The 12792-nt window shown below is 38.7% G+C and overlaps 1 protein-coding gene across 7 annotated transcripts in view; it reads left to right on the forward strand.

The window, feature by feature from the left end:
* NALCN (sodium leak channel, non-selective) overlaps positions 1-12792 on the forward strand; it is a 324113-nt gene that overhangs the window by 11660 nt on the left and 299661 nt on the right. For 4 of the 7 annotated variants that reach the window (XM_078432139.2, XM_060636746.3, XM_078453191.2 and 1 more), the window contains exons 2-3: positions 6326-6472; positions 7817-7999. In XM_078432139.2, the coding sequence (XP_078288265.1) occupies positions 6365-6472; positions 7817-7999 (291 nt within the window). In that variant the 5' untranslated portion in view covers positions 6326-6364. Of the gene's footprint in view, positions 1-5500; positions 5766-6325; positions 6473-7816; positions 8000-12792 lie in introns of those variants that run through there. The other 3 variants (XM_060636745.3, XM_060636749.3, XM_060636750.3) reach the window with 3 other exon arrangements.

Genomic DNA, 12792 nt, shown 5'->3' on the forward strand with positions numbered 1-12792 from the left:
AATGAGTAAGAGAACCATCAGCTGAAGAGGAGATGCAGTTATCAAGGGCTCTGAGGCTCCACCGTATCCTGGAAATAGGAGGAAGGATAAGGGGGCAGGGGAGCATGAGGCAGGGCAGAAAGATTTTGGATCACAGGTAATAGACAAAAATAGTGGGGTTTCCCCCCTAATTTACATGGAAGACATAAAATGTGATGCTATATTCATTTGTTCTTTTTTTTTTTTAAGTTTATTTATTATTTGAGAGAGCGAGCGTGCACGCCTGCCCACAAGCAGGGGAGGGGTAGAGAGAAGGAGAGACAGAATCCCAAGCAGGCTCTGCACCATCAGCACAGAGCCCCATTCAGGACTCGAACTCAGAGACCTGAGCTGAGATCGAGTTGGGCACTTAACTAACTGTGTGAACCGGGCGCCCCAATATATTCATTTGTTCTGAATGGACATATCGTCTGTTGGGAAAGAAATTTGGCCAGCCAAAATGGGCAGTCTGACTTTACAAAGACAATGACGTTTGGCAGTTCCAGCATCAGGAATAAACATCACCTTTGTCTTCAAACTGTTATTGTGATGTGCTGAAGTACAATGGAAGATTTAAATGTGCATATGGAAAGATGCAGCAAACTTGTTCAAATACAGATATCAGTGGTTGTTTTGGGTTCAGTGGCCATTTAAACAAAATAACAACACCAAAAAAAGAAGGAGAAATAGGAATACTTGAATTAAGAATTAAGATTGTATTGCTCAAAAAAATTGATAACACCAAATTAAGTTGTCTCCCAAAATACGTGGTGATACCTTTCTCACCTACATTGATACTTAATCTAGAAAGATGTGCTTTTACCTGTTTACCCGGCAGGGGCTCGCACATATGAGGATGTAAATGAGGTTAGGAGAGAAGAGAGACACGGAAAGGCAGATGTTTGAAGGTGGTGTTTATTTACAGTTAGGATTTTCTGTGCATGCATATTTATTGACAGAGAAAGATGTTCACAAGATACTGCAAATGAAAAAAACACAGCTGGTTACAAGGCAGTGTTTAAGCAGCCATTTAAAAATAAATACATGCATGGGAAAATATATATGGAAAAGAAAACAGCAGAGATACAATCCATATGCCATTGGAGAGCAAGTGTCCCAGCTAAAAGAAGTGTCATGAGGAGAGGGAGTGTATTTGACTATTGCTCTGTTTTGCCCAGGGGCTGGCACAATGCGTCCACTCAGCAGCTACTTTGCAAAAACAATTGAGTGCAATTCCTGATGGTTTTCACTTTGTCTCTCATTTTGTTTGTATTTTTTTCTAATTATCCTGCAACAAGGCTGCATTGTTTGCATAACGAAAGTAGAATAAAAATAAAATGCGTTTCTTTTCCTTTAACTTAAGATGTAGGTATGTGAGGTCTAGGCAGGGACCAGTAGTCAGATGTCCTGACTTGTCAACTGAATCTCGTTAGCACAGATCCAGGTGCATGTTGGGAATCAACTGTTCAACAAATATCCCTTGCCCAGGGAGGTGGTGTGGAGCCAGCAATAAGGTAGTGAAAACATAAGAGTATCATTAGGTGGAGGTTGAAGAATCAGTATGCACTGGTGACATGCTCTCCTTTAATTAAACGTGTCGCCTGTGTCAGGAGCACGGGGCATTGGGTTTCTAGGAGGAAAGAGACCAAGTGTGCTTTGTTAGTGCTAAATTCACATCACCTAACACAATGGTTGGGATAAAAAAAAATTTTAATGTTTATTTATTTTTGAGACAGAGAGAGAGAGAGAGAGCAGGGGAGGGACAGAGAGAGAGGGAGACCCAGAATCCAAAGCAGGCTCTAGGCTCTGAGCTGTCTGCACAGAGCCCGATGCAGGGCTTGAACCCATGAACCAGGAGATCATGACCTGAGCCAAAGTTGGACACTTAACCGACTGAGCCACCCAGGCACTCCTGGATAATTTTTTTTTTAAATATACGCAAGCATGAACGAATGAGAAGCTTCTGCTAGCAATGAAGGCTGATTTTCCAAAGACATAACACTAAAGCGTGGGGTAAGAAGTCTGAGAGATATCATTGCACATTTTATTTTCTTCATTTCCTTTTAAAAACCCTGCATGAGTTGAGTTAGGGAATACGAAGGATTGATGTGGGATTGACAACAGATCACTAAGAGACCCCAGCTGGAACAAAGGAGCTGAGATCACTGAGAAAGATTGGAGGTTGGAGGATGGGGATGGGAGTGATGAGACGCTTGGCCAATTCAAGTGGAGCCTGTGAATGTGAGCATGACCAGAAGTGCAGGTAAAGCTCAGTGGAACTAAGCGTCCTTACAACCTACAGTTCGTTAAGGCAGGCAGTCCGTAAGCTCTGAATGCCTTTGCTGTTCCCTGCACGAGCCACAGTGCCTGATATCATGGTGAATGTGCAGTCTTTTCTGTGTGAATGAGTGAATGAATGGATGGATGAATGAGAAATAAGGGGATAGGCTGAGGTTTTCTGGGTTACAGGAGAGACCGTTAAGTGTGTTGGGAAGTTGGTTTCTATTATAAAGAACGGGACATAATAGAAAGGCTGAAAAGCTGATGTCGGTGGTAGTCCAGACCTGAAGCCCACGGCCAAGCAAGGACTCTAGTAATGGGGCAAATGTGAAGGAGGCCATGTGCACCAGGACGGAGAATCTGTGTAGTCCTTCTGCACATACGAGGACCCGAAGAGCTCGGAGTAGGAAGATCTGGGAATTGAGAAGAAAGAGTGAAGCACGAGCATGTGGGACTGGTATGGACCTGTCCCAGTGATTTTTAAGTGATGACAGTGTTGGTATGGCCTGTGTCTGGCCTGCAAAGCAGCAGAGTAGATCCAGGACTCAGGATCCAGATACCAACAGATGGTGATGGAAACTCTAAGAACAGATGCTCATTTAAGGGGTTAAGTACAGAGGACAGACACAGGGGATGACAGGTGAAGGACATACTGTAAACCGTCATTTAGAATATGGAAGATTCAAAAGAGTTTAATGCAAGCCCAAGAGAGTTACAAGGAGAAGAATTGAACCATAGTGTTGCAAGCACTTTGCAGTTAAAAGAAAACTGGATATATCGATTGCAGTTTGGTCAAGAGAGAGCTGCAATGTCCTAAGCAAAGTGTATGCCAAAAAAGTAGAATGTTCACATCACAGAATACAAAACTGGATTTTAACCATTTAAAAGAGAGCAATGAACCCAAATAGTTTTTCTCCCTGAATTGCCGTTAGTTGTTTCCAAGTGAAAGATTTATCAACGAACATATTGTAACTGTGCAGCCTTCTCCTGCTATTGAACTATTTAAATACCAACCACTTTTAATAAGGGCAGAACAGCTACCAGAAGCCTTGCCTTTTAAATTTAGTGCACTGCCTTATGAAGGGCACTTCTTTAAGCAGAAAAAAAAAAGCATTATAAATACATAATAGTGATAAGGCTAAGATACACAGAAACGATTTCCTATCAAAATAATCAGCTTACCTGGGATACTTAAACATACCTGCTGGTCTTTAATGGTGGAGTAATAGGTTTGCTGTACTTGGTAATATTGTTTCAGCATGAATGAATGTGTAAAATCGTAATTGCTGTGCAGAAACAAAAGTTTTTATAATCAATTGCCTCAAATTAATTTTGGACTCTTCACATGTTTGTAACATTAATTCGTTTTACTACTTGAGTGCTTTACCTAATATTTAATATTGTTAAATTAGCCAAAACCTCAGTGATGCAGGAGCTAGTTGTTGAGTTCTAAATGTATTTGTGGATTAACCAGGTTCTATGAGAGTTTGAACAGATGGTTTTCTTGGGCTCTGTTCAATTTGGTGGCATTTTTGCAGTAGGTAAAGTTTGGGACAAAGTGTATGACAACTAATATCATTCATTATGGGTGCACGGTTTTGATGGGTCAAATGTAACCAGCATAGAGATTAAAAAATAAATAATCTTGGATGTCTAGTTCTTTAGAAAAAGAAATCCATAATGAAAAAATCGGCTTTGCTTCAGATGGGATATTTATAATAAAAGGTGCATGAAATTCATATGCGAAGGTATCACATTTATACATCAAAAGTTTTTCAGACTGTAACTTATGGTCAGATCATAAGAGCAATAAATGGCCATTCATAAATCTCCACTGACTCAGTGAAAAAGGTATTATGATTAGTGGCTAGGTCTATAAAATTTTCTTGTATCATCTTCAAACAACTTTGTAAAACCACTCTTTATTTCCTTTGTGTTGTGTAATCTTGAAAGATTTCTTAAAGATTCAGTATCCTGTTTTTGGGTACATAGGAGCCTGTCATTCAAGAAGCATCCCAAATTGAGGCCACCAGATGTTTGCCTCCATAGTAAATCAGAGAGCAAGCATAATTTGAATATTCTGCATATATTTACATATCGATGTCAAGAGTCCCTAACTCCAATTATGTAAAATAAAATTAATTAGTGCAGCCTACTGCAAAGCCCATATTCAAATCCAATATTCAGGGCAAGACAGCCTGGAAATACCTAGCACATCTTAAAGCCAATTAGCTTGATTTCTTCTGGGAATCCAAGGGCTGGGCAGACACACCTACCTGGTGCATCCAGGAAAGCATGGACATAGAAGGAGGTACCCAGACACAGAGAATCAAAGTCAAAGCTGATTTGTCCTGAGCTGCTGTGGTTTTTTCTCTTTCCCAATGAAAATCGCCATGGCATATATTTACAGAGACTGCAGACACATTTCTTGTTATTCTCATGCTCCCCCGAGAATTGAGTGGCCCTCGTTGTCCCTTTAGTTAGAGTTCTTCATCTAGCAGATAGGAGAGCCAGTGCCCCTTCCTGGTGTTAAAACTACTGTGTTTTCCTGACTCAACATTTCCATGGCTGTTCGCCGCCTGGACCTTTTCCCTCTCTTACCTGCCTTTCAAAATCCTGATCAGTCCTCAGCATCAGTTCGGACCACGACAAGCACTTAGGCTTTGTAGTCAGACGAACATCTTTTACATTTCAAGTTTGCTTGGATGGGGCCTCAGTCAAGTTATTAACCGCCCTGAGGCTGGCATTTCTCATGCTTGCATGAAAAGACAAATGCTTCCTTTCTATTGTCAGTTGTAAAGATGAAGTAAAAGATTATTGCTAAGTGTGCAAAACATAGTATATATCCAAAAAATGTTAGCTTTGCCTCTTCCTTTAAGACTCAGTCCAGGTGTTGGGACACCTGGGTGGCTCAGTGGGTTAAGCATACAACTTCGGCTCAGGTCATGCTCTCACAGTTGGTGAGTTTGAGCCCCATGGAGGGCTCTCTGCTACAGAGCCTGCTTCGGATCCTCGGTCTTCCTCTCTCTCTGCCCCTCCCCAGCTCTCTCTCTCTCTCTTCCTCTCTCTTCCTCTCTCTCTCTCTCTCTCTCTCTCAAAAATAAACTTAAAAAAACAAAGGATTCAGTCTAGGTGTTAATCAAATGAGAAGTCTGTGGACTCAGGGTAACCAGGCACCGCCTGCCTTTGTGTCTCTTCTCAGATTATATTGTACTTGTTTGCTGTTCATGTCCTGAGGGCCCGGCATAGAATAGGCCCTCCTTCAATGGCTTCTGGACTGTAGGAAGTGATAGCCACTGGATAGAAGGAGGTGACACATATAGCAAGATGTGGATGCCTTGGAACTGTGGCGATTGAAGAGGCAAGCGGGCATCTCCTCTCAGTCTTCAGTGTGATTTGGATTTACTTCAAGATAACTGGAAGGATTGATGCAGTCACAGTCTTCGTAAAAGACAGAAAAAATTAGAGTAGGTTCTGCCCAAGTCTTTCTGCCCCACATCCTCTGTGTCAAGGACAGCTGGGAACTCAGTTTGGAACTACCATTGGAGATAGATGTTTGTGAATGTCACATTCAATTAACTTGGGGGGAAATCCTGCGAAAGATCTGAATATTTCATCTGGATTGGTCACCTGTGCTCTAGCACAGACCGCCTTTAAGTGGGGACAGCTCTGGATGTATGAACATAGACCTCAAAAAAGTTCCTACTAATGCATGTGTCCTAAAGGGCAAAGCTAATCTACCCCAGTTCACCTAGACTAGTGCTCTCTAAACTGGCATGCAAATTGTTTATGAAGTGCACAGGATGATCTGTTGTGTTGAGAGAGAAGAAAAAATTCAAACTTGGATTGATGTTTCATCTCATGCTTTTAAAATTTCTTTTTCTTTTTGCATGTGCTTATCATACACAATATAATCGATCCTGTGTATAATTAATGTATGCATATGATTACACGGGGGACTCTGCTTTGGAAGTGATCGCGGTCAAGATGGTTTAGGTGACTAACATAACTGTCTCTCTTCTTCCAGACTGCAGTTTTGTACTTGCTCACGAGAGCTAACTCCAGCATGCTCAAAAGGAAGCAGAGCTCCAGGGTGGAGGCCCAACCAGTTGCTGACTTTGGTCCAGATGAATCTCTGTCAGACAACGCTGACATACTCTGGATTAACAAGCCAGTAAGTTTCTTTTTTGAAGAATGGAGAAGCACATGCTGATTGAAAAGGAAATTTGATTCATATAATTCAAAAATCATGTACCTTTGGCTTTGAAATGACTGTTTGAGCTGTAGTAGAATATGGATGAGTCTCAGAGTCTGGAAGTTGAGAGCAATTCAGACGGAATAAAGAGGTGCCGCTGTGAGTTATTCACATAGGAAGGTCTTCTGGGTGGCCTGCCCCCGCCTCTCCCCCCTCCGTCATGCTGTCCTCAGCGTAGCGATAATGCCACTTCTCAGTCCGATCCAAAGCCGGAGCCCCAGATGAGTAATCTGTTCTATCAGACTCCCTTTACTCATGGTTCTCAGTGTGCATGAATCTGTGAGGGGATAATCGAATGTTTGGAATTAAAAGTTGTCTTCTGAGTTACAAGTTTTGAGTAGAAGTAAAGGTTAATGAGATAGTGCATAGTGCCTCTGAAGAATTTTGTCACCTTTTTTGCCTAATTAAGGTGATGAAAACTTGAGGGGAACATTTGGTACAATGTCACTGGACTAGATAGTGTAGCAGCCAGGAGGTAGAATGGCATGTTCCTGGGTCTTCAATGCTCATCTCTACCACACAGAGTAAGCTCCACTGTATTAGTGAACTCACAGCAGAGGCAGAAGGAAGGGAATGAACTCTTACACTCGCAGTGATTGTCTTTCCCCCGACCTGGGTAAATATCATCTGCCCTGTCTCCCCCCGCTTTCTGGTCTTCTTCTAAGCTGCCCTCCAGACTACGTGTCTGACATGCTCAGATTTCTCCCTACATTTCCATTTCTGTTCACATTGCCCTTTTGCCTTACAGTCATTGAAACATCCCTATTACCTGCATTGCAAATTAAAACGCATTAGTGTTACATTGAAGACTCTTTATATTCTGGCTCTAAGAGCCCAGCAACTGTTCCTTCCTGGATGTGCACACTGTCCACTTGAGCCTCAACATTGTCTTCCTGTTCCTCCGAGATATCCGGCCAGTTCACACGGTTTCCCTGCCCCGAGGCCTTTCCCAGCCTCTGATGAGTCAAATCCTCCTGCTTCGTTAAAGGCTGAACTACATGACCACAGAAGAGTCTCTTAAACTTTCAGTCCTAGTGTGTTCATGTGGACCGGAGGCTGCTTTCAGCATTAAATGATGTAAAGTATGTGAAAATATTTAGCACATTGTATGTACTGAACAGACATTAGTTTCCTTCTTTGTCTTCACCATGCTGGTGAAATATTTTAATCTCAGTATCATGGTTTCCAAATAGTGTGGCTTAGAGCACAAGTTGAAGATAGCGTTTTATGGTGTCACGTGGTAACTTTGGACCATTTTTGCAGTGGGTTCACTCCTTGCTACGCATCTGTGCCATCATCAGCGTTATCTCTGTCTGTATGAACACGCCCATGACATTCGAACACTACCCCCCTCTTCAGTATGTGACTTTCACTCTGGATACTTTGTTGATGTTTCTCTACACCGCCGAGATGATAGCAAAAATGCACATCCGGGGTATTGTCAAGGTGAGTGTTTTCTAACCAAAATGCATGGAGAATCTGAAGTAGTTTAATAATATTTTCCTTTTTGTCTCAGTAAAACAAAAACATCTCTTTATCCATACTGAAGTTTTTAAAAATTGGGCATAACTCCAGGGATTGGTGAAAATATGATGCCTAAGGATATTTAAAAAGTGAAACAAATTGTGTAAGATGCAAAGCCTTGGGTTATCCAGGAAGGAGCTAGATGGTCTGACTACTGGCTTCATGGCCAGAGTAGGGTTGATTCTGCCACATACAGGTGAACCCGTGGCCTGATGCAGTGACCAGCCCACGTGTGGTTCCTGTGGATTTACAGGATGCAGAATAAATGTTACATGATGAAGTCACAGTGTGATGGTGTTCAGAATGTCTTTAGTCCGAGGTGTACTGAAGATATAAAGTGGTGAAGAGAAAGGACATGAGATGGAAAGCAAGAGTATAATAAAAGGAAGTTGTGGCATGCAATTGGCACCATTGGGAGACAAAAAATAAATAAAAAGGAAAAGAAAGAAAAAGCAAAGGAAGGAAAGTTCTGTCTGAAGATATCCCTTCTATACCACTGACCTTCACACAGAGGATAAAACTATGTAGATGACGTGTCTAAAGTATTTGAAATTGTGCTATGTAGGGAGTCAGTGGTGTGATGAAATTGCAGAATGGACAAGTAAGTGTCTGTGAGTGACAGATTTGACTCAAACCTTAGCTCTTTCCTTTACTGGCTGTACCAGCATCTCCAGTTACATAATTTTGGTAGAAAAGGGCCTTATTTTGTACAAGGATTTTAAGAATCTAATGAGATGATGCATAACATGAACTTACGGGTCACTGCTTCTCTTTGTACATAATTCATTGTGCGTTATCCTTAAAAGAGAGGGATCACAGTCAATGCATTACTCTTTTCATTTTTAACTTTTTGAAAATCTTTTTCTTATGGAAAATTTTAAGTTCACACAAAAGTGAAGATTAGAGTTGTAGTGAATCCCTATAACTCAATATCAACAATTATCAATATTTGCCAGACTCTATTCATTTTAAAGCAAATCTGAGAAATCAGGTCATTTCAGATGTAACTCCATATGCATTGCTGGTAAAATGTTTAAACCATTACCATTGTGCTATTATTGCATCTAGCAGAATTAACAATAATTTATTAATGTAGGCCAGTACCGATTCATATTCATATTTTTCCCAATTGTCTAAAATATTTCCTTTTATAATAAGATAGCTTCTTTGAATCAGGTCTCACACAAGCTCCACAAAGGATATTTGTTATATTTTTAAAACTCATTTAAGTCTCTTTAAGCCCATTAGTTCTCAACTCCACAAACCTTTCAAAAAAAAATTTTTTTTCATATCATGGATCCATTGGGAAAATGAGTCTTCTGTAGAAAGTTCTACATTCTAAATAAATGGTGAATTGCTTCCTAGTGGTTCCATTATTAGTTTCTCTATATTCCATATTCCCAGAACCATTTTGACTTTGTAGACAACGATGTACATGGGCGCCTCTTTCCCCGAGTGGTCATCACAAAGTATTTTGTAAAACTTACAGATATTTGCCAATCTGATGGGTGAGATAGGGAAACGCAGTGTAGTTTTAATTTGCATTTCTGTTTTGAGAGTGAGGTTGAGCCTGATTGTATGCAAAGGCCATTTTCAAGTTGTGATTATTTTTCATTCAAATTTTGGGTACTCATTGTGTTAGGAATATTAGCCCTTTGTGATGTAAATTGCATTTACTTGTCCCTACTTATCATTATCTTTGCTCATGGTTTTTCAAGCCACACACATTTCTTCCTATCCCAAATCATGTGCTATCTTTCCATTCTACCAAGTCTGCCCTTGTGTCTTACAGGAGTGTTTTATACTTCTCCTTATATACATTTTGCACATTTTTTGTTATATTTATGCTTTGGTGTGTTATTTCATCTTTTTCCTATCAGTATGGGGTCTTATCTTCTATTAGCTATTGAAACTTGCTATTGTTCTTTTAAATGAAGGCTGTTATTTTATATGTTGATATTATTTCCTGCTACTTTACTAAATTTACTGAATTCTGCTTTTCCATTATTTCTTTTGGTATTTCCATATCATCAAATCCTATAAAAATAAAGACAGTTTTGTCTTTTTATTTCCAATGCATATGCTTCTAATTGCTTTCGCTTACTTAATTGAGTCAGCCAAATTTTAAAAAGTATTAGAGGTGGTGAACGTAGTTGCTTAACCCCTGGCTTCTTTAGAACATCTCTAATGTTTCCTCATTAAATAATTAGAAGGATTGAAGTTTGAAGTATGTATATCTTATCAGATTAAGTGAATAAACATCAATTACAGTTTTTGACTGTTGTATCATGAATAGCTTTTAAATTTTGTTGAATGATTATTTTTCTCTTTAGCTCTTGTAATAGGGTAGATTTCCTAGTATTGAGCCATCCTTACATTTCTGGAAAAACCTGAGTGGGGTCACGGCACAGTTTAATTCTGGTTTAATGTGCAATTTATTATACTTGCTATTATTTTCCTTCTTTTAATTTTGTCTGATCTTTGTCAGGATTTGATATTAGATTTTCCGTGTGTGGGGGGAGGGGTGCACATGCACTCCTATGCTCTATCTTGAAATTGTTTTAACTTCACGAGTTTGGTACAAATCTCCTATGAAACCATCTGGTCCTAGTGCTTTTTTTTTTTTTTTTTTTTGGAGCTCCTTTCTATTTCTGTTTCTTCTATGGAAATTGTTCTGTCTAGACTTGTGTGGTCTATTGGGATCTGTTTGGTGAAGTTACTCTTTTAGGAAATTATCCACTCTTTAGTTTAATTTGTTAACATAAGATTGTTTAAATAATTTTAATTTTCTCTCTTTGATTAGTACTTTCTCTGAATTTTGAATCTTTTGTTAGAGTTTCTTTAGGTTATATTGGCTAGTATTGTTTGTTTTGTTTTGTTTCATTTTGTTTTAGATTAGCCAATTGGTTTACTTAGAATTAGCTTAATCGTTCTAACTCAATTTTTACTTTTGCCTTTATTAATTAATTAATTTATTTATTTTTTGCTTTTTTGGTTTACTTTTTTAGTCTATTCCTAGATTTTTGAAGATGTTTCACATTGTCATTTCTTGAGATTTTTAAATATGGTACTTGATTGCCTCTGGTATAAATGTGACTATGAGACTGCTTTTTCCTTCTGTGTGATCTTTTCTTTTGAATACTGAGAGTCTTTCCTTTTTTAGTAAAGCCAGTAGCTTTATGAGAATACATCTTTTGTTGACTATTATGGATATAGGTATATCACATGATATTTATTTTATTCCATCCTGTCTTGTTGTTCTTCAGGATTTCTTTTGTATTCTAATTACTCCAGGATCACGTTTTGGTCATTTATTTCCATCATTTTCTTTACATGTGTTTTGTTTCATTTGTTTCATTTTTATCTTTTTTTTTAATTCTGTTTCCTTTACTGTACTCCCCATCTTGTGCTCCTTCAAGTTTACTTCCCTTTCTAAAATTTTTTTTCCATTTCTTTCTAATTCTAATTATTTCCTGAACACTTTCCTGTCTTTTTTTTCATAGTGTCCTATTATTTAGACATCATTTCTGTACTTCCCTGTTTCCAGTTTTGTGGTGCTTTTGCAGCATTTATTTTTCTTAATTTCTTTTGATCATTTTGTTATATACTACTGGAGTTTTTATGTTTTATATGTTTATTTTTTGTTTCTTATATTTTATACTTTATTTTACATATTTATATGTAAAACATACATCATTTTACATATTTATAAGGACTATGATCATATATGTAGTATTATATAATCTAATATATGATTATAATATATTCATAAGGACTTGGCCATAATCCTTTTGTTCTGTTATCTTTGTTGTTGTTGCTCTTGTGAAATGGGTAGAGTAGCTTCCATACGTTATCAGGTTGAGGATTCCCTACCCCGTTGTTACCATGAAGTATAAAATATATAGCTTCTCTGTGTGGTGACCATCCCAGGTCATATCTCTACCTCCTCTGAACTGCTGGTCCTCTTGTCTAATCCTTCCTATCTTTTGTCCCTCATGTCCCTGCCCTACCCACTTTGGATTCTACTCCAGGAGATTTTATTTAGTTTGGGTCTCTGGTCTCCCTGTAAGGAGTTTTTATTAGGTACATTTGGGAGATTAAGATATTCTGTTACCTCTTATCTTTCTGCAACCCTTTGGTGGGCACTTTGTTTTTATTACTTATTTTTGTTTTGTTCTTTTATGTTATATTTACCTCCAATTTGTAGACTGCTCTATTTACATTTCTAGGAATTTTGCTATGTATTCCCAGATTCACTTAGTGAGGCTTCCCCTGAGTATTTCACTAGTATTTGTTAGTAGTTTCAGTATGAAATTCTTGGATCAGCCATAACTTCCCTGCATGCTTTCCTTCTATAGCCTCCCCAAGCTGTGATCTTGAGTAGGTGTTGATACTGTCAATAGTTTTGGTCTTTATTTTGGAATGCATTGTCACATAGCTTTATTCAAGATTATGTCCATGAATATTTTTTTCTATGCTATCTCACTTGCTTTCGTTTCTTAGGAAATTTGGGAGATTCAAAGAACTACCATTATGATCTTACCCCAACTGAAGTCAACTGCTTAACCTTTAAAGCAGTTTATTTAGCATATACTTTGTGTTGGACACAGCTGCTTACTCTATGACCAAAGAAGCAAATTCTGGCTGTCTTTTTTTTTTTTTTTTTAAAGGAAGTGGTGGGAGGTCTCTTGAGCATATTGAGCGAATTCGGCACT

The sequence above is a fragment of the Panthera onca genome, chromosome A1 (assembly GCF_046562875.1).
Source record: "Panthera onca isolate mPanOnc1 chromosome A1, mPanOnc1 haplotype 2, whole genome shotgun sequence".
NCBI lineage: Eukaryota > Metazoa > Chordata > Mammalia > Carnivora > Felidae > Panthera > Panthera onca.